The 23216-nt window shown below is 38.5% G+C and overlaps 1 protein-coding gene across 5 annotated transcripts in view; it reads right to left on the reverse strand.

Moving 5' to 3' along the window:
• SLX4IP (SLX4 interacting protein) overlaps positions 1-23216 on the reverse strand; it is a 129748-nt gene that overhangs the window by 92979 nt on the left and 13553 nt on the right. For all 5 annotated transcript variants that reach the window (XM_078852355.1, XM_073339608.2, XM_073339609.2 and 2 more), the window contains one exon: positions 22160-22209. In XM_078852355.1, coding sequence (XP_078708481.1) covers positions 22160-22186 — 27 coding nt within the window. In that variant the 5' untranslated portion in view covers positions 22187-22209. The remainder of the gene's footprint in view (positions 1-22159; positions 22210-23216) is intronic.

Consider the following 23216-nt stretch of genomic DNA (forward strand, 5'->3'; position numbering starts at 1 on the left):
TCAAATAAGGTTTACGACCACACAAATCCAGTCTCTTTGATTCCTTGCCCTTTGATGTCTATGCTTGGAGCCCCTGCCTCTCACGCTCATTAGCTGCTGCCACCAACAAAAAAGTCTGGGGGCAGGTGAGAGCAGAGGTGTTCGAAACCTGTAAAAGGGACATAGTATTTCCTCTTTGCTGGTTTCATTGTAGGAACAACATACTTCTCAGAAAGACCTCAACCGTTTTAGCTGAAGGTTTCCAAAAAATGTTCGGTCTGAGATAGACATCCACTGCAAAAATTTCAATCCAAATGGTTAGTTTGGCAATGTTACAAGCAACTGAAAACAGGGTCTTATAATGGGAAGTGTCAGACAGCCTAAACAAGAGGCAGTGCTACCAGGCCTGCCTACAAAAAGTGACAGGTTTCAGAGTAGCAGCCGTGTTAGTCTGTATTCGCAAAAAGAAAAGGAGTACTTGTGGCACCTTAGAGACTAACCAATTTATTTGAATATAAGCTTTCGTGAGCTACAGCTCACTTCATTGGATGCTTATACTCAAATAAATTGGTTAGTCTCTAAGGTGCCACAAGTACTCCTTTTCTTTTTACAAAAAGTGACATTCCTTTAAGATTTGGAAGCACAGCACTATGGTCAAAGAAGCACAGGACATAGCTTCATCACTGTCAGCTATGCCCAAAAATTAACTTCTTTTATGAATAAACAGTAAGTAAGGCCAACCTCTTTCTACTGGAGTCAGGTCTTATCTATGTGGGAGTTATTCTGGAATAGCTATTCCCAATTAACTTCCAAAGTGAATTAAACTAATTCAGAATAAGAACATCTATGCAGGGTATTAATCAGGAATAGCTATTCTGCTTTAAATTCACACCCTAACTGAACTCAAATTAATTTTTGATTAGCTATATTGGCGTAGCTATGCCAGCATAACCCCATAGTGTAGATGCAGCCTACACTGATGGAAGGGGTTTTTCTCTTGATGTAGGAACATCAACATAGCTGTGGCTACGCTGGGGGTTAGGTTTGCATAACTATGTCAATCACAAGTGTGGATTTTTTACACCCCTGACCATCGTTGCTATGTCAACCTTACTTTTAAGTGTAGACCCAGCCTGCCTGACAAGCCCTTACATTACACAGTGAATTGTGTATTCATCTTCTCAAGGGGTAACTATGTTATCACCGGTAGCTGGAAAAGAAAAGGTTTAGAAATAATGTTTTGGCTGCGTCCCTTCATTATGAACAAATATTTCAGTGCTACAAAAAAACACCTTTTCTGATTACTACTCTAAAAAGCCCCTCTTCTTTGTTGTACGTTCAGAATTTTGATTACGTCTAAAACAATGGCAAAGAAAACCAGTGTTGTGTACAGGGCTTTTAAGCTGTGGGTAGCAGCCATTTACTGCTCCATGCTGTAATTTATAAATTTACGTTTATAATTTTGCCACCACAGGAAATTAACTTGGGACCACATACTGCTTAATAAGAATGGTGATATACACAGATTCTCCTTGCTTAGGTTATACCCGGCATGTCATATGGGATGGGGTGTGGGTTATATGTTAGTTATGGTAATTGCAAATTACCTGTACTGAGTGAAATAAATAAATGTTTAAAAGATTTAAGGGGCAAATTGAGTGTTTAGCTATCAAAAGAAAAGACATATACATAGAAAGACATTGATGTGCAAAGAGAAAGCTCTATTAAAGTCTTGTATTAACTGTTATGCATCTATGGAAGACTTTATAAATTTGTATGAATCCTGAAGGGTTCCAGATCAATGGTTATTCTACACAGCTGGATTTCCATGAATCAACATATTTCTTTCTGTTTGTACTTACTATGATTGTTTTACCTTTGTATGATTTCAAGCTGCGAAATGACAGTATTCCACACTGCGTGTATTTATGTGTATTCATTTTAATGCTGATATTCTTTCCTCTTTGTACTTTGTAGAGAAAAATGTGACCGATTTATTACTACTTTTTTTTAATTAGGAAAAGCTCAATTAGATATTTAGACCAAGTGCCCTGGGGTTTATGCGGCTAACAGCAGGTTTTTCATTAGTACTGCCATTTTATTATTTAATGACAACATTCTGTTTTTGAGTAATGGGAAAGATCCCCTTACTACAATATTGTAGCTATTACTAGCCATGTTCAATTTTTAAAACAAAGACAAAGGAAACTGTCTTTACTTTTAAAGATTATCTGCAAAGCAAAAAATGGTGTTTGTGTCCTTTTTAGTATATGTATCAAAAAAGCTTGAGACATTGCAGGGTTGGGGGCAGGGAAGGGAATAGGTTCTCTTTTTCCTGATTGTTTTTATTTGAACAGTATTGCTAACACAAAGTGTTCAAAAATGATGAATCTGACCCTCAAATCATGAGATTTAAAAAATAAATAAATGTTGGGATTCTTTTTATTTGCCTTCTGGCATTTGAGCCCTTCAGGGTGCACTTGGATCATACTTTCAAGCTTTTCTCTGTAACCATGCGGGCTAGAAACTTTTTTTTAAATGACAACCAAGATGCTCCCACAATCACTTGACTGCACAAGCTGATGTTTTAGTGAAACTACAAGAGTTGGGAACATCAGATATTGTTGACTCAGTTTTGCGAGGCAGATACTAAGGATGGTAGAAGAACTAATAAAACCATGAAAAATAACCAGAAAGTGAAACCTGCACAATTGAGAGAGGAAGTCTGATCAGTCTGTTTAAAACTTTGATTGTGTTTGTTTTTGTTAGCACTCAAATGTCTAGGGGGAAAATGAGAGAAAAGTTCTTTATGAAACATTCAATACTTGTCCCTCCAATTGAGGATCACAAAAGCCCCTATTTCCAATTTTCTAGTTTTTCAATGATTCCCCTAGCAAAAACAGGAAAGGCAAGACTGGATATTCTTGATATTTCCAGGGTAAAAAAAGTAAGTATCAGATTCTCAAGAGAACTCATTTCCCTTTTAGGCTCCTAAAAGGAGAGGACAGCTGGGTGCTGAGCATTTTTTAAGATCTGGGCCCAAAGCAAAATTTACCAGATGCCCACATCTACACCCCACTTCTTATACATGAAAGGTAAAAAAAGGACACATTTTATCCTTAAGGAGTGTGCATGAGTGAGAGTGAGAGAGAGCTTTTTAGGTTTGAGAAAAGGAATCTTGGTTCTGAATAATGAGATCTATTACATATGTACACGTGCAGTGCAGAAATAGGTATACATGCCAGGGATATTACTTTAATCACTGCATAAATTTCCAGCTGCTGGTAAAAATAATCTTTCTCCATCACCCACTAAATGTTTTCCTCTGTGCAGAGCAGGACAGAAGAATTGTAAATATAATGTAGTGATTAATTTCACCATGTTACAACAGAATACTGAGTATAAGGACAAGTGAAAATAAGGGATATTAAATACTAACAAAAAATAAGTACATGATAAAAATTAAGTATCCTAAGGGTTTTTCGCCTTCCTCTGCAGCATGGGTCACGGGTCACTTGCAGGTTTAAACTAGTGTAAATAGTGAATTCTGTGTAACTTGAAGTCTTTAACCCATGATTTGAGGACTTCAGTAACTTACCCAGAGGTTAGTGGTCTATTACAGGAGTAGGTTCTGTGGCCTGAAATGTGCAGGAGGTCAAACTAGATGATCAGGATAGTCCCTTCTGACTTTAAAATCTATGAGTAAAGCCCTGTGCAGATACAAAATTTGTATCCGCATCCGAGATCCACAAAAATGGTCCACGGATATCAGCATCCATGGATGCAAATATCTGCAGATATTAAGTGGATATCCACAAATTTGCAGGGCTCTATTAGCAGCTCCACAGGTCACCAGTGACACAGGACTGTGTCAAGCCCCCAACCCCCAGTCACCCCCCACTTTTCCCCAGAGACTTCCTGCACCATCACCCGCTCCGTCCCTGCCACACTTCCTTCCCCGCTCCGGGCAGAGAGGCTACAATCCTGGGCCCTCGCCTGCAGCGTCAACTTCCTAGTGGGGGCTCGGACACCCTACACAGCCGCGGCCGCTCTAGCACGTGCAGACTGAACCAGGACAGACTACGGCGACAAATACTCTCCTCACAGTGCCCACCGTTGCCACCCGCTAGTTTAAAGTACAATGGACACCTCTTTCAAAATGGCACTTGGCTCCCTACACAGGAGCACATGGTAGCGCTCTCTTCTGGGAATTGTAGTTTACCTCCTCTGTCCAAGCAATCTAGGGACTACAATTCCCAGAATGCCCAGTGGGCTACAGTCACATATCACAGCCTGCTGCTGCATGATTCAGAGAGCCAAAGTGGAGCCTGAGGGCCGGGTAACAGCCGCCCCATTTGGGTGTGTCCTGCAGTCAGAGCTCCATCCCCACCTCCTCCACCCCTATCCTACCCACCTCCTGGGCTCCTTACAACTTCTGCTGTTGGGACCAGAGCGTCTGTCTTGCCTCCATCCCATCCATTCCTGCCTCACCCTGATTTCTTTGGGGAGATCACTAGTGCCTTGTGCGGATACAAAATTTGTATCCGCATCCCAGCTGCAAAAATTGTCTGTGGATATCCATGGATTTGCAGGGCTGTGTCTATGAGACCAGCAATTAGCTAAAGATGCACAACTATCAACATATACATCTTAAATTATCAAAATGGATTTTCTTGGAAGTAATTAAGGAATACAAACATATTATATTTCAGAAAAAAAGTGTGATATTCAGAATGCCATGATACAGCATACACATAAATGTGTGTGGGATATACATATTCTAACACTGGGCCAATCACCACAGTGGCTAGGTGCCAAACTGGCAACACCAGATTAAAGGCAAGTCTACACTTAAAAACCTGTCCACGAGCTGTAGAATCCACCTCCATGAGAGGCAGGAGCTATGTTGAGAGAAGAACCTCTCCCATTGACATAGCATTGTCTACATCGGAGGCTAGGTCAGTATAACTGCATTGCTTAGGGGTGTGGATTTTTCACACCCCCGAGTGACATAGTTATACATATATGTAAGTTTGTACTGTAGAGCTGGCCTAAATATTTTGAACAGGTCAAATTTATCCTCATGAAAGAAGGGTGACTTCATGCACATTTGTACAGTTAAAGCACATTTGCTCCTACCCAGCTCCATCTTTAAAGCTACTGCTGGAATAAAAATCCTCTCCACTGTAGCCACTTGTGTTGCTCATCCCCCACACTTGACTAAATAACCCTTCTTGGCAGTGAAAGGAAGGTGAAAGACGATATTTACATACATGGAATACACAGACTTTTTATTTTAAACAACACTTTAAAGGAAACCTCACATTTTTATCATGATGCTATCACTAGTTACATTTTATTTTTCTAAGCATACTCTGCACTATGACTGAACTGACCATCTATCTTTTAGAACATTATCGTTATTATTAACTACAGTAATGTCTGAAGAACTCAGGAATTATTGCCCCTTTGTGCTAGACCGTGTGCAAACAACTCAAAGAGTCCCTGGCTCAGAGTGCTCCTATTCTAACTTTCTTTCACAATATTATTACTATGATACAGCACAGGAGATGTAGAATAGCCAACCATATTTTTAAAATATTAAACTGTAAAAGGAGTTGAATAAGAACCATTATATTTGTGTGTTAGAACTTTTATTGCAGTAATGCAGGGGTGTTCAAATTTTTCCCAAATGAAGAACATATTGGCAACTTGTCAGGGCTCTTAGAGCCAAGTCACCCTCCCTTGTTAATAACTTCCCTATCTCATAGAGGCGTTGTGAAACTAAATTCATTAATATTCATATGTGCTGTGGGAGCTCAAATGGAAGGCGCTATATACAAGAATAATTATTATTTTAATAGAGTTTCAGCTCATAAGGATCAGGGCTGTTTATACGAATCCTCCATCTTAATCCTACCAGCCTAGCAGCCAGATCAAGGTAGAGCATTGCATGATGGGACTTGTAATCTCTGCAATCCTTTATACTGAAGATGAGGGTGTCCTCAAGCCATGCTGTACATCTATGTGCGTCTGCATTTTGGTTATCACTGCAGTAACTAACTATGCTGAGAAAGTGCATTAATAAAAAAAAATCTGAAAGACTTCATGTCATGTCAGGTTTCAAGAAAACTAGGATTGTGAAGAAAGAAATATATGTTGCTGTGTCTGTGGCCAATCAGAAAGCTCAAATTCCTGTGTGAAAAGGCAAGAGCAGAGTCTTATTTGAAATAAACTGTCCTTGCCTGTTAAAATGAAAATGTATTTATAGTAAAATATTTATGATACCCATTGATCCAATGTCCCTTCCAAGAGCCCAAAGCAATCTGTAAAAAAACCCAAAAAACATACACACACACACACTAACCCAAAACCTTAGTTGTTTTAAACAGCAGAATGATCGCGCAAAGTAATTCTTTGATCTATTATCTATTTGAAACTGCAGACAGTAATTGCTGCACCAATCCCAGCAGTAAACAAACCAGTTTCACATTTTACATATTATCAAGAGGCTACAGAATTAATGGTTATGGCCAAAAAAATGTTGACACAGTTGCACACCGCACTTTAATATGCTGATCTTTTTAAAATAGTGCACCAGAAATATTTTTCCACTTTGTAAAAAGCCAGACTATTTACATGCTTAAGTGGCTAGAGACTTTGCTGTCTGTGTGTGGTCTTAACATTTCAGTATCATAACTGTGAATATACAGAGCATGAAACAAGCTATTACACTTACAACTAAGGCCAGACTCTGAATATTAAATGTTGAGATACAAATTCCTCAAAACGGGCATTAAACACACACACACACACACCCCTATCTTTTTAAATTAAAAATAATCATTCACACAGAACACCTTTTTAAATAAAATCATTCACAAAAATGTTTGTCAAGGTAGTCAAGGCTGTTAGAACATATCAGTAACTTACGTTACTTTGAAGGATTTTTTCCTCTGAAGTTTAAAAAAAAGAAAAACTAGAAAGTCCGGAACTTTTAAATTTAGATACAGTTAAAACAGAAGCAGTGTGGAAAGCATGAAGGTGTTCTGTAACTTCCTTAACTTTGATCCCATATTCCTACCTCTCTTCCATGTAAAGTAGATACTTGTCTACAAGTTTTGTCTCATCGATGACAAGTATAATATCACATCTACAATAACTGAGAACTTAAATTCTGTGTATATTGTTGGTTTGGCTAGGAACTTCAGTGGCTCTGAACATCTTAAACCTCATATACTTTGGTGGTTCTCCAACAAAACTTCAAAAAAAAAAGTGAGCTCGAGACTATGAACATCTTTCCCAATGTCCCCCCATGGTTTACAGAGTCAGGTATTAAGTAGCCAAACCATGTGGGAACAGAAGATGTAAGAGGTCTGCAACACAGGGAGACCAGCTTTTGTGGAGAGTTACAGTTGACATAGTTGTGAAATGGCTGGCATACATGGCTGGTGAACGGTAAGGGGAAGATGAGAGGAAGCTGGATAAAGCCTGTGGTGTTTATAAACTGTAAAATGTACATATTGCTGTGGCTGTTGTGTCAGTGAAGGGGATTAATAAATACAAAAGTCCTTGCCCTTTTCCATACCGATCCCCCATGACTTCCCTCCAGTCTTGCTGGGACTCCCCACCCCCTAAGCAAAAAAGAAGGTGATGGGTGTCATGACCTCCTGACACCTATTTGTTCCCGGTAGGCTGAGAATCCCTAATGCACCCCTGGAAGGTACCCAGATTCCACAGCAATGGGCACAGTATAAGAACCTGAATAGAATACATTGTACATGTAGGAGGTGATATGTACATTAGTAAATTTATAGCATGGTAGTATGCAGCATGTAGTAATGGTATGTGGGTCCTGTTGTTAAAGTTATAGATGAGAGGTGTGTGGGGATAAGATTAGTTCATGAATGTGGGTGGAAGAGGTTACAGATGCAGAAGTTTCTGTGTACTTTCCCCACTCTATCTCCATATGTGTGTGTGTTGTTTGTTTTTTAAATTTTAACAGATTAATATTTTGGCTCTCCAATGTATTTTTTTTTATTTTCAAGTTCCTTTTATTTTCTTCTTTCAGATTATGGATATATACTTGAAACTTTTACTACCCCATGACACTGTTTTGGCTTTCAATTGTATCAGAGTAATTCTTCCACTGTTCTTAAAAACCTAACAAAACACAGATTCCAGGCCCACGCTTCATAAGCTCTTTATGAGCAGTCAACACTGATCTGACTGCTGAGCACCAGCAGGATTATCCCTTCTGTGCCATTTAAACTTTATAAAATATCATGTGACTCATAAGCATTTTAGAAAGTGACCATATCCCCAAACATACTGTCCTCCCTATATCAGGAAAATAATCAAGATAGGTATTGGAGAAAAGAAGCAATATCACTCTTTCTTAAAGGACTCCACTCGCAGAATAAACAGTAAGTGATCCTGGAAGTAGAAAGATCAGAGTCACTCTCCTTCTGACCTTTCTTTGAAGAGGAAGCAAAGTGGACCTCTGAGGAAAAGGGAGAAATTGACACCAAAATTCTGTGCTACTACTGGTTGCCACCTGTCTGATTTTCACAAGGGGAATGGACTACCCACAATATACCTTGGCAACCATTATACAAAATAAAGTTTCTTGCACACTGGCTCCAACCATTTTAAATACTAACAAGAATTGTAAATCTTAAATGAAAGTCTGTTTGCAATTAAACTACGGATGGTCAATTTACCTAACCTGAGTATGATATTATTGCCAACCAAGGTCTCTCTAGTTAATTAATGTGATACTCCAAACAGAACAGAAGAAACAATTCAGTTCGTAACAGTAGTATGACCAACGCTACAGAGCAGCACAGAGTTCTCAGTTTGGACAATGACTTTAGAGGTTGCTTTCAAATTAACTGGGATTTGATTCTTGGGCTCCAGGGTGCTGGATCATCTCAGAGCATCATTTACATTAGTTTCAAGTCACTGATCTTCTATCCAAGTCCAGGCAGAATATGGTATTTATAGACTGTGATCATGGTGAATGGACTAGTGTGATCATCTATTCTGACCACCTGAATACCACAGGCCACAGAATTAAAATAATTCCTTTTGAACCAGATCACATATTTTTAAAAAATACAATCTTGTATTAAAAATTGCCAGTGATGAAGAATTGCAGATATCTGATTTAATCCGCTCACACATGGAGCAGCAATACTCAAGGAACATTATTCCAGGGACCTTTCCATTGTTTGACCACTAAGTGTAGGTATATGTAGAAATGATAAAAACGATGCATATTTTTCATTTTACTAAACTCCTAGTCTCTCCAGGTTCAATCAGAACCAACAGCTCTCATAATTTAAGTTTTCTGCACATTGTTTCTTAAAAAACATTTACTTTTAGATTCATGTTGCCACATGTAATAACATTTCCCGTTCCATGGACAAATTTACACAATGTAATTCTCAGCTAGTCAATAAATGGAATGAGGAATGGCATGTTTTCAGCTGGGAAAGCTTCCTGCAGTTATGTAGTACAGAATTATCCATTGCTTGGAAATGAGATATTGTTCTGTTGCTATAACAACAAGATAAATAAGTAGGCTTTAAAACAATGTTTGATTAAAGAGTGTGTGTTCCTATCCTTCAACTGCAGAATTCCTGCTATTTTCATCAAGTTTACCACCAGTCCACTCCCAGAACAAGACCAAGACCCAACTTCATGGTAAACATAGTGACCAGGGTGAAACTTAATGGGGTTGGAAGGAAAGCTCATTAAAACACTTGTTCCAACTGTTGCACCTGTGTGAGTCTCTGTCACTAAAATAAGGATAGAAAAAGGAACATTCACACACATTCAACTGCCAAATATCACTGTATTAGCAATATTGTATATGTGTATTTTATTATAGCTGAAGTGCTCCAACATTCGCAGCAATATTCAGGTTCAGAGAAATATCCTGAAGGTTACTGAATCTGGGGTTTTCAGCAGGAATAAGAATCCTCTGCTGTCAGCTATGCCGACTATTAATGGACATAGTCTAGAGCAGCAGCTCCCAAATGTTACTGGTTCACATACCACCTTCATAAAAAATTACTGGGAAGTGACTGATGGAACATCAAGCTCATGCACTACCAGTGATAAACATACCACAGCTTGAAAACCTGTGGTCTAGAAGATGATGACAATGGTCCCTTGTAACCTTATAATCTTATGAATAATTCATAAAGCCCTGAAGTACATGCAAATTAGTGACGGTTTTGCTGTATGGGGAGGGGGGAATCGTTGTTTTATAATAGACTGGGCTTTGCAGATAGACCTTTTCTAGTCTGTATCACTATTCAGTTTCTGCAAATAACACTAAATGAGGAGAGTAAATTCTGTAATGCCCATGGTAATTGCAAAACATTTGTAAAATTACTTCTTTGGATTAGGGATTTGTAATCACAGTCCTAATATAATTAATGGCCATGCTTATCTATGTCCTAATTGTCTGAGAGAGATATAGTATCAACATATTTTCAAGGCCAAACCAAAACATTTTGTTCAGCTGCCAGAAATTGGGGACAAGTAGATGAGAGAAACCTTCCCTTTGAATTTCTGGAGTCTTTCAAGACCAGCTTTTCACTTCTGTAACTTTCCAAAGCACATGGATTTAACTCTGGGAAGGATACAATTAAACTTCGTGAACTGGCAACAGAAAACATCTCATATTCATGAAACACCTGCTCCACACAAATCTATAAATTCACTACCCTCTCCTCAAGGTCAACCTCTGCTGTGACACCTGCCACAGCCAACCAATAAGGGCTTGATGCATGTCTGGCAGAGATAGCCAATTTATTTAAAATTAAAAAGAAACACGTTGTGCAATAGTGACCTATTTAATTGGATGATCTTATTTCTCTCACTGTAGTCCTCCTATGGTAGGACACACTCATTTGTTGCCACACTTCTCAGTTTAGACTATAACCTCTTTGAGACGCAGCCTGTCACTATGTGACTGTACAGCTACTAGCATAATGCAAACGTTTTCTTGACAGGAGCCTCTAGGTGCTACTCCAGTATGAATAAATAAGAGTACAACACACCTGTTCACAATAAACTTGGTCTCAGTTAATGAACATTGCCTTGTTAGTATGGTAGTGTTGTGCAGATTAGTTTCTATTCTATTTTACTACTGTTGGAATGAGTTTTATCTCTTGAATATTAGGAACTGAAAAAAATAGAGAAGAGCAAGTTATGCATGGCATGCCCTGCTAACTGCCAAAGTCTAGGATTTTGGTACTGAACAGATCCTCCTACTAATGGCCTAAAATTTAGCTTTTCCTAAGTCTCCAGTTCAGCAGATATTTTACATTCACCATTTATACGGTTTGCAGTGTTTTTATCTAGATGATATAAAACAGAATAATCCATAACCATGTCCTTAGCCATGTCCTTAGCAATAATCCATAGCCATGTCCTTTATTAAATCACTGTTACATTCAAGGAACAGAGAAGAAAGACATTGCCTTGTGAAGTCCCTGAGTTTAAATGAAGAGTACGCTGGTTTAGGCTTGAAGAACAATAATTATTTGTATGTCATATAAACTGCTGTTTATTCATTTCAGCAATGTCTGATACACCAGACTCCTTGCACCTACTTACTAGATCCCTTAGGCAAACTTTGACAATCGTTGAAAACTCCCTAATTTAAGCTACACAATTAGAATATTCCATTTCTGTATCAAAGGACAAACAGTATATAGTTAATTTTTCAGATTCATAACCAAGCACATTGTTTATCAGAGTACTGCACAATCCTTATGCTAACATCTTTCAAAAAAAACCAAGCAGAGATGGAAATAGTAACAAGCTGATACAGCTGCATATACATTTATCAGTCATTACAAGTAGGCACCATTAAAAATGGACAGTTACCACCCAGGGTATTTCCCATTCAAAGTATAAAGAATATTGCAGCAAAAGAAAATTCTGATGGTAAATGTCTAATTGCACAATACATGTGATACAGTTGTGTAGGAGAGTGATACTTGAGACAGAAAAGAGTCTCCATGTGTGCAAAATACTCTTGTACAGCATCCAGTTACCATTCAGACTATCTCTAGTCTTTCCCTCAGTTCTCCCTCACAAGTGAGAAGAACTAACTGCTCATCAGTACACAGACTGAAACACTTAAGCAGCATTTACTGTCTGGAACCAACAATTGCTTTTTAATTGGGTTAGGATACCAGCTCATATTCTGTGTGTGTTTTCTTTATTGCATAGTCCTCTGTTCTTCAATTTTCTTCAATTTTATATATTTTATTATTATTATTATTGGTACCATCACTGCAATTTATTATTGAATGGAACTGAAACCCAGTGTAGCTGTATGGATCTTTCCTACCATAGGTTTTAAATACAGGCTGGACAATTTTCTGGAACGCAGAGCGATGGGAGAAACTGGAGATGACTTCTAATGTATTCAAAGTCAAAAAAATATAATCTTCTTCTTTCATACAGTATTTATTTATTGCCATGCTGCTGTCAGTACTTGGTAATGTCTTCTCTATATGATACAAACCTGCTAACAAATTTATCTTGTACCAGATTTTTTTTCCCCTTGGTATCTGAAATGCAAATTCAGTTCTAATCAGATCACCCCTTGTGTTTCAAGTAACAGAATATCAAGTATCCTCTTCCTGGAACAGCGGATCAATTCATCTCTCCTCCAAAATCCTCAGTCTCTCCATTCCACAATTAGCTTGTCTATTTTACTTTGTATGAAAAACCCCTCAGTCAGCAGTTTTAGTTAGTATTACTAAACTCCTGTTGCAGCTCAATTCCAGCGACTGCAGCACAGTGCTAGGAAGAGCAGCTCAAGTCTATCATCTAAGTTTTAAGTTCAGCAACAGGAAAATACGTGATACTGCCTAGAACAAATAACAAAATAATTTAAAGAAAATGGATTGTGAAGAAAAGACTTCTGAAGCTCACCGGTTAGTCTGCATGTGAATTTTACTGCATTCAAATCCAATGCATTTGGCCTTCTATCTTCATATTCCTGATATATATATCAGTGGTATCAGTTCAGTCATCAAAATATGAGTTTTGATATTATGTATTTTGAACCATGCAGTGATACTTTGCTTTGCTTCAAGAACTTCTACTGGAAGCATAGTGGGCCTCACAGCAAGTCAGAAGTAACTGTAGTCAAAAGAGTGACACCAGGGTAAAATGTGGGTGAATCAGATGACAAACAAGATTATAGTGCTTTGGAGTTCCTCCCCTAGAATCTGCCTTTGGTTTCCATATGAAAGTTAAATCTTGTTTATAACTGATTTGGAGGTACCTGTCCTAGAGAGGGATAGGGAGCGCGAACACTGACAGACCTTGAACTTACCTTAATAATAAAAAAAACCTCAAAAATAACTAAGGCTAACAAGCCAAACTGAATAAGGCTGGTGACAGAACAATTTTATAAATCCTTAGAGTTAGGCTATATTCTATTGCCAATATACTCTTACAGGCCCTGATCCCAAACTCATTGATTACAATGGGGTTGGGTCAGGTCCACAGAAAGAGCCATTATGTTTCATTATCATCACTCAGCTCAAAAGTATTACTTAATCTGAAAAGGCTACAAATCTGATTTCTTCAAGTTTCACATTTTTAGTTCCTTAAACTACTTTTAAAACTTTAACTGGAAGTTATAGTTTTTGCCAATCACACTGTTGTGGCTTGATTGAGCAGCTGTCAACTGTTAAAGAATAAGTGCAGCATCATCCCGGACCGAGTAAGAGCAACTGTGGAAAATGAAACATTTATATGAACACTAAAGTTTCTGAAGCCATGGCAATGCATCTATTTTCATCAGCTGGCCATTAGTCATCATTTTATCAGCAGGTTAGAAGGGTTTTCACAATAGTCAAGAATCATCAAACATCATGGATTACAATGAATGCAGAAAATACACAATGTGACTTTTTCTGCTCTACTGTTATTTAAGGAAACGTTAGCATGCTCAGTCAAAAAGAATATTTGCAGAGTCACAGCTGACTGGTAAATATTGTAGTATGCATCAGACACTCACTTTTTATTGGAGAACTGAAATTGAATAACCTATTTTTTGTCCGCACAGCTTAAAAGAATAGAACAATTTTAAGGAAATTGTGGACTACTGAATTTTGTCTTTTAGTTTATCCTGCATACACTCTTTTGTCACATCTCTTCCTCATTTCACTCTCCTTCTATCATAATGTCCCAACACACTGAACACTCAGACAACAGGGATAATACTGAATCTTCACCCACCAGAATCAATTTACATAGCACATGATGGGAGAGGAAAACATAATTCAGAAACCTCACTTTCTAGGTATAAAAGTAAATTTAATTATTTAAATTACTGAAAACAGAAGGCTAAACGAGTTGTACCAGCAGCCCTTTACTCTGTACCACATCAAGTGACTGCCAGGAAAGTTCTCTCATATTACTGGCATGTACCCCAGCTTCTTCCTACCCTTTTCCCTCAAGGTTCCTCTGTTATCACCCTTAATCTCATTGATCTCCATCATTCCTCCCTCCTTTCCCCAGGCCTGATCCATAGCTTTTTCAAGTCTGAGGAGATCTTCCCAGAGATTTCAGAGGGGTTGGGATCAGGCTATCCATTCACTCCTTTCCTGATTAATGTTCTTCTTCTATTCTTTTTCCCATTCCCTTATTTACTCACCTCTTTTGCCATTCCATATACTGCCACTCCTTCCCCCATAAATATGAAAGAGAAATTGCACAGTAAGAAAAAAAAACAATAAAAGCAATTAATAAATGTGCCCATCACCCCTGATAACTTTGTTTTTATGTTATTTCCATTTCTCCAACCCTTCACGCTGTTTAAAATCTAAAAAACCAGGTGACAGATGAAGGAAAAAAACACATTTTACTATGTTTACATAGTGTCAAGCAAAATGGGGCTTCAATCCTGATGGCAGTATTGCTGTGATACTAATTAGCATTATTATTATTAGACCACCACCACCCAAAGCTGTACATTGTACTTGTTTTGTATAATGCAGTTGAAATAGACATATCATAGAATCATAGAATATCAGAGTTTGAAAGGACCTAAGGAGGTCATCTAGTCCAACCCCCTGCTCAAAGCAGGACCAATCCCCAATTAAATCATCCCAGCCAGGGCTTTGTCAAGCCTGACCTTAAAAACTTCTAAGGAAGGAGATTCTACCACCTCCCTAGGTAACGCATTCCAGTGTTTCACCACCCTCCTAGTGAAGAAGTTTTTCCTAATATCCAACCTAAACCTCCCCCACTGCAACTTGAGACCATTACTCCTTGTCCTGTCCTCTTCTACCACTGAGAACAGTCTAGAACCATCCTCTCTGGAACCACCTCTAAAGTAGTTGAAAGCAGCTATCAAATCCCCTCTCATTCTTCTCTTCTGCAGACTAAACAATCCCAGTTCCCTCAGCCTCTCCTCATAAGTCATGTGTTCCAGACCCCTAATCATTTTTGTTGCCCTTCGCTGGACTCTCTCCAATTTATCCACATCCTTCTTGTAGTGTGGGGCCCAAAACTGGACACAGTACTCCAGATGAGGCCTCACCAATGTCGAATAGAGGGGGACGATCACGTTCCTCGATCTGCTCGCTATGCCCCTACTTATACATCCCAAAATGCCATTGGCCTTCTTGGCAACAAGGGCACACTGCTGACCCATATCCAGCTTCTCGTCCACTGTCACCCCTAGGTCCTTTTCCGCAGAACTGCTGCGTAGCCATTCGGTCCCTAGTCTGTAGCGGTGCATTGGGTTCTTCCGTCCTAAGTGCAGGACCCTGCACTTATTCTTATTGAACCTCATCAGATTTCTTTTGGCCCAATCCTCCAATTTGTCTAGGTCCCTCTGTATCCTATCCCTGCCCTCCAGGGTATCAACCACTCCTCCCAGTTTAGTATCATCCGCAAATTTGCTGAGAGTGCAATCCACACCATCCTCCAGATCATTAATGAAGATATTGAACAAAACCGGCCCCAGGACCGACCCCTGGGGCACTCCACTTGACACCGGCTGCCAACTAGACATGGAGCCATTGATCACTACCCGTTGAGCCCGACAATCTAGCCAACTTTCTACCCACCTTATAGTGCATTCATCCAGCCCATACTTCTTTAACTTGCTGACAAGAATACTGTGGGAGACCGTGTCAAAAGCTTTGCTAAAGTCAAGAAACAATACATCCACTGCTTTCCCTTCATCCACAGAACCAGTAATCTCATCATAAAAGGCGATTAGATTAGTCAGGCATGACCTTCCCTTGGTGAATCCATGCTGGCTGTTCCTGATCACTTTCCTCTCATGCAAGTGCTTCAGGATTGATTCCTTGAGGACCTGCTCCATGATTTTTCCAGGGACTGAGGTGAGGCTGACTGGCCTGTAGTTCCCAGGATCCTCCTTCTTCCCTTTTTTAAAGATTGGCACTACATTAGCCTTTTTCCAGTCATCCGGGACTTCCCCGGTTCGCCACGAGTTTTCAAAGATAATGGCCAATGGCTCTGCAATCACAGCCGCCAATTCCTTCAGCACTCTCGGATGCAACTCGTCCGGCCCCATGGACTTGTGCACGTCCAGCTTTTCTAAATAGTCCCTAACCACCTCTATCTCCACAGAGGGCTGGCCATCTCTTCCCCATTTTGTGATGCCCAGCGCAGCAGTCTGGGAGCTGACCTTGTTCGTGAAGACAGAGGCAAAAAAAGCATTGAGCACATTAGCTTTTTCCACATCCTCTGTCACTAGGTTGCCTCCCTCATTCAGTAAGGGGCCCACACTTTCCTTGGCTTTCTTCTTGTTGCCAACATACCTGAAGAAACCCTTCTTGTTACTCTTGACATCTCTTGCTAGCTGCAGCTCCAGGTGCGATTTGGCCCTCCTGATTTCATTCCTACATGCCCGAGCAATATTTTTATACTCTTCCCTGGTCATATGTCCAACCTTCCACTTCTTGTGAGCTTCTTTTTTATGTTTAAGATCCGCTGGGATTTCACCGTTAAGCCAAGCTGGTCGCCTGCCATATTTACTATTCTTTCGACTCATCGGGATGGTTTGTCCCTGTAACCTCAACAAGGATTCCTTGAAATACAGCCAGCTCTCCTGGACTCCTTTCCCCTTCATGTTAGTCCCCCAGGGGATCCTACCCATCCGTTTCCTGAGGGAGTCGAAGTCTGCTTTCCTGAAGTCCAGGGTCCGTATCCTGCTGCTTACCTTTCTTCCCTGTGTCAGTTCAAATACTATTTACTTTAGGTACTTACATGGCCCTTATGAAAAGAATTCCATCCCTGGGAACCCAGCATTTTGAGTGGGTAGTATAGCCCTTAAAGTAAGTGGGTCAAAAAACATACTAAATTATCGGGCCTCCTTCTATATCAGGAAAATTCATTCAGCAGCCTCTAAAAACAATTCACAGAACTCTGGCATCTTACTTTTAAGATTAAATTGAATTCTTACATACTGTTTTTTAATATTAAAAAATAGTTTAATTCTTTTGAAAATGTTTTGCCAGAGTATCCCTACTAATATAACCTATTTGATTTCACATATAAAATAGCCTTTATAGTCATACTAAGAAGAAGCAGAAAAATACATTCACTATAATTATTTAAGGTAAGCCATCCCTCTAGAGAGCTGGTTTTCCAAGCTAAGTGATATGTCAAAAGATATGCACAATATATAATGTAGGAAAAACATTCAGCTGCAAGAACCCGATACAAAACCGTTGATCTGTCATGACAGATTTTTATGAAAATCTCTTTTGTTTACTCTATAAAAGCAGTATCTTGGAAAATAGCAATCTTTTACATAAAGTATTTTTTACCCTTGCTCTCCCTACACCTTACAAACAGTACATTCATATACATATGGATTTAACTACTCAGAAGAGTAGTAAAATGCACAGCCCATTCCCCATGGTCCTAAAACAAAGACCTAGCCACTATCCTATCAACAACAGATTAAAAATCTAACTATACTTTATATTTTAAACCGAACTATTTACTGGAAAAGATAGGTCAAGCCTTGTTTTCCGCTACAAGGATAGTACTGATCGGCTACCTCAGGCCAGTGAAACTTACAAAATCATTAACTTCAGTAGCTATCCAAGTAAGCAAGACAATCAGCTTTAAGAGTCAGCCACAGGCTCATCACTCAATACACAAGTTATTGTCAATACCCTGGAAAAGGTCTATGGCAGCTAAGCAATCAGAGAGCAAAGAAATGAGGAGAGACACATAAAAAGGAAATATTAATTTTATTAATGGTTTTCTAAAAGTAAGTTACCCTGCCCCAATATTGCAAATGAAACCACAATGAATCCACACCAAAATAAAGTGTCCAATTCTGTATTCTCAGGCCCAACCCGATCTCATTGGCAACTCGCACATATCTGGGGGCAGAATTTTGTTCTAAAATCACATGCTATTGTTATTATGGTATACGTCAATACTAGTATACAGTCTGACAAAAAAAAAACATTTCTCTCAGTATATCTATTCAGTCCTTTTCCACCCTGATAAAAAGATTAAAACTTTTTAGTATATTTCCCTTAATGGAATGCTTTAAGAAGTGTAAAAATGTTCAACAGGAAAACTTTTAACAATGTTTGATGGTTATATTTAAACTAAAAGATACCAAGGGTTCTCTCTGCATTTATTTATTAAGCAATGGCTGTGTGTTTGGTCCCATACAAAACAGAGGTAAGACATGTTCCCTGCCTCAAGGAGTTTGCAACCTATAGACCTTAGCCCTCAACAGCTCTCAGTGACAACAATGAGAAATGTGGGGAGCTGACCACTTCTGAAAATCTAGCCCAAAATGTCCTGGCTGACCAGTGGAACATTTTAACAGCAATTATTCTAATCTCAGATATGTGGCAGTAAAGGTCCACAAATCTGAGTTAGAACAGAGCCCTTAGTGTGTAAATGCAAGGAAGTCCAAAGTGAAAAAAAAACATCTCAGAGAAGAGATTTATTATTTTAGCATATTTTCACTAAAGCTTAAGAGTTACCAACTCAGATGTACTCTTTTTGAAAGGCATAACAGATCAACATATTATAAATAGTATATGAGGTTGATTTATATTATGGCTACATGGCTTACTATATTTAGTTGAGTAGTTTGGCATGGGTAGATGCAAATTACATAATTTCAGGAGAATTCTCCTTTTTAACATTTCATCAACTTTAAACAAAAGCCCAGTGGTATTTTTTCTCAAATCTATATACAGTTCATGATTTTGCTTTAAGCCTGCCCAATTAAGGTTAAGATTTGCTTACTTATAATAGCACTAATATATTTTAGCAGCATAGACACACACAGACTTTATCCTAATTAAGTTCATATGCCTCATTTTTTAGTTTTTTTGATTCTACCATATAGCACACCATGAAGCAAGGAGGTATCAGTATTGCTTAAAACTGAAAATATCTGCTCAAATTACTATTCATTAAATGTTAGCTGTCGCATATCACAATATACTATGATTTCCAGCCAATTGGCAACTGAAATATGTGCATTTAGGACTTAACTGTAGTTTTTGTAATAAACGTATAAAAGCGATTTTACTGCATCAATTAACTTCATTTCATTTGCTTTTAAGAATCTCCCACAAAAAGGCTTATGCTCTTCTTTCAAATGTGGACCAACTACTCCCTCTGCTGAAAATAATCTAACATTACACAGCAGAAAGATGTTAAAAGATCCTATGAGAGCCCTCTGGTAGAATACATGTATCTTCATATAAAGTAAAGCTATTGAATATATTGTAGGTGTTTTCTCTTTTTAAAACACATTTGAAACTATTAAGACAAAAATGAAAGATGGGATAATAAGCTGTATATTCCAGATTCTGACCACCACTTATAATGTTGAGGTGTTTTCCTCCCATTTCTACATACTACTCATGGGAAGACAAGCCCAAATATGTATATTTCAATTGTATGCAATATTTATTGCAATAGTGGCACAATATTTCTATTATTTATTACTTTAAATTGTATTACAAGCCTCAACAGAGTAAGAACATGCTATCTTATATTGCCTCTCCGTGTAGTGGAGCAGAAGCAATTTCTGGTCCTTAATGGGGAGCCTTTTGAAGAAAAACCTTCTCCAGAAAGTGGAATATAAAGGAGAGAGGGAGCAATCATATTTATATTCACTGGAGAACATATCTTTTGGTAAGCAAAAACCCATAAATGGAAATCTACGCCCAGTAAATAAATAAGCCTGACAAAGTGATCTTTCAGGTTTCAATTAATAGGAAATTGCTTCTACAGCTATCAACCTGGAAAAACTTCATGGACACAAAAAATATTAAACTAATTTATATTCCTATTAAGCATTCTGTATACACCAGAAATTTGCCTTTGCTTCTCCAACATTACAAAGAGAAATAGAAGTAAGTATCCCAAACCTATAGCATTCTGTGGCTGATGTGACTGGTACCTGACTCATACAGTAGCAATATGAAACACCTGTATGAGAAACCATCAGTTTGCTCAGCTGAGCTCTCATGATGTCATTGACAATAGTGTGATTGCCAAAGTAAACGGCTGGATAGAGGTGCAGTGTCTGTGCTAGATAGGCAATCCACACCGCATTGCTGATTAGAGACCAAAGATCTCAAGACTCTATCCAGCACAAACACGCCAACTCAACCCAGCCGATTACCTTGGCAATGGCACTAATGTTGATGACACCAGGACTCAGCCGATCAAATAACAGGATTCCCGTAGGGCTCCTGTTGCTATTTTTCTACCAGTAGAGTACCAGTGATGTATACTCAGGATCTCAGCCACAGAGTGCTATAAATGTGAAATATTAATCCTATCTTCCCTTGTAATGATGGAGAAGAAGATGCAAATTTCTGGCATATATAGTTGTCCTTGACCAAGACATGGGACTGTATGTACAGTCAAGTTAGAGATGATATGAGGAGGAAAATGCTAAAAAGCTCATTGCATGACTTATGATTCTCTTTCCCTTGTGGTACAGCCTTGACTACATACCATGGAGGACTAACCAGCTGGTCTCTTTGTTAAATAGGTTAGCTTGCCATGAAACCAGGATATGGCAGCTTAGATGACTGCCATATCTGGATGATCATGAATATTTTCTAACAACCCTCCAAAAAGTAAAGCTACCTATCCACAAAGGACAAACATAAGTTCTCCTACGAAGAAAAATCTTGGAGAACACCCCACCCAAGATCAACACGCTGTTCTAATCACATGAAATTATAGGCAAAGTCTAAATTACTGTTTGCATTTCTCCATTTAGGATAACGGAGAAGAAGGTCTGGAAGCAGAAGCAGATAATCAGATCGAGTGATTTTTTTACATACCCATTACTTTGAGTTGAAATAGTTTGCAGGTGGGCAGAACTATACAATGCTAGTTTACATGGTACCTCAATAAAGACAGCGCTAATCTTTAAATATTTAGATATTATATAATGAAACCATATATAAACAAACTATATATATACATATATAAATAAACACATAAATAAATAAATAAAAAAGCATACATATATGCTCTTGTGATTTATTTTACAGTTAATATTTTACAGTGTGGTAATAAAAACAATTAACACCTGGAAAGAGCTACAGAAGAAGAGGAAAAAAATAGGAATTGTGGAAAAAAAAAACAAGAAGCAGTGACTGACCACAAAGAAAGTTTAACAATATGATTACCTGCAAAAAAACAACAAAAGTCTTAGATGATCTGATGAGGGAGTTACTTGGTTAATTTTCAATATTAGTCAGAGAGAAGTGATTCCTATTTTTAATCCAGATAGTTAAGACTATTACACCTGCAATTCATGCAGTTTTCTGACTCACTAACTATGAACTATAAAGTGACTAGCTTTAAATTACACAAGCATAGTTTTTTAAATTTCATTTGAAAGGACAAAACCTCCAACAGAGGTACTCTGCCAAGGTCCAGTGGTGTACATGGTATACCAATTGCATTTTTATTGTCATGAATATAGTCTCCATTTTGTAAGTGCGAATACCCAGGGACAAAATGTGCTATGCTGGCCTGATACTTTATCATTAACTTAAATACAGATATATATAGTGTAGCCATATATTAAAGATTACCGTGGTAATATTGGTTATTATGAAAGATTTGAAGCTCTGCTTACCTTAATAACAAACTTGCTGGATGCCATGATTATCAGTTCAAACAGAGCCCCTAAAATATCAAAAAGAAGTTACAAATAAAGATCTGCACTAGAAAAAAAGAATACCAGATCTTTATACAAACAATTTTAGGTCCACTATGGGTTTATTCCACGCTCATGTTGCTTTACATATTGTAGACTCTCCTCCCATTGAAATCAAAGGAAAAACTCTTACTCTACTTTAACAATATCAATCTAGCTACCTACCTTTGGTACTTTTATGGCCCCCGCTACCATAATATCTCACTATGTTTAATGTATTTATCATCACAACACCTCTGTGAGTAAGGCAATACTATCCATCCTGATTTTACAAATGGGAAAGAGGCATAGATAGACCAGTCTATAGTCACACAGGAAATTCTTGTGGAACAGGACATGGAAGCCAGGCCTCCCAAATCTTGGGCAAGTGCTACCACTGGACCGTCCCCAGACCCACCCAACCTCCCCCCGACCCTTTTCTTTTTCCTTAGGCCTGCCCTACCAGCTTCTTTTCTCTACCAGCAATTCTTATTCCTTTAGTACTCGCACCCTAAAAATTACATCCATCACCACCACCTGTTCTATGAAAATCGAAATGTTGGCCTTTCTCTCTACAGAAAACCCTGGTGAAGCAGTTTAGGAGACCTTCAGTGATTCACAATTCTCACTTCCTGAGTGCTCTAGTGAAAATCCCAGAAACATAGCCCTATCCAAGGACACATCCTACAGGAGAAATTCCTTTGCACAGCAAACTAGTTTTCTTCAAAAAGAGAAATATAAACTGAAGAGGAGAGAGGATATCACCTGCTCTAATGAGTTGTCTCCTCAACCCTGTGTCATGGTCAGATGATGGTTTTGGATATCTTTTCCTCTCTCCCCTCACAACCTTTCATTAAAAAGGAGTCCGTGGCCCAGTAAGTCCCTTTCTCCTCTACCTGGATGATAACTCCATTCCTGCCAGTCAGAGGGACCCTATGACAGCTTGTATATCTCCTATTGTGCTCCATGTGCGAGGAGTCTCTTGTAGTGATGACAC

The sequence above is a fragment of the Lepidochelys kempii genome, chromosome 3, assembly GCF_965140285.1.
Source record: "Lepidochelys kempii isolate rLepKem1 chromosome 3, rLepKem1.hap1, whole genome shotgun sequence".
In the NCBI taxonomy this organism is placed as follows: Eukaryota; Metazoa; Chordata; order Testudines; family Cheloniidae; genus Lepidochelys; species Lepidochelys kempii.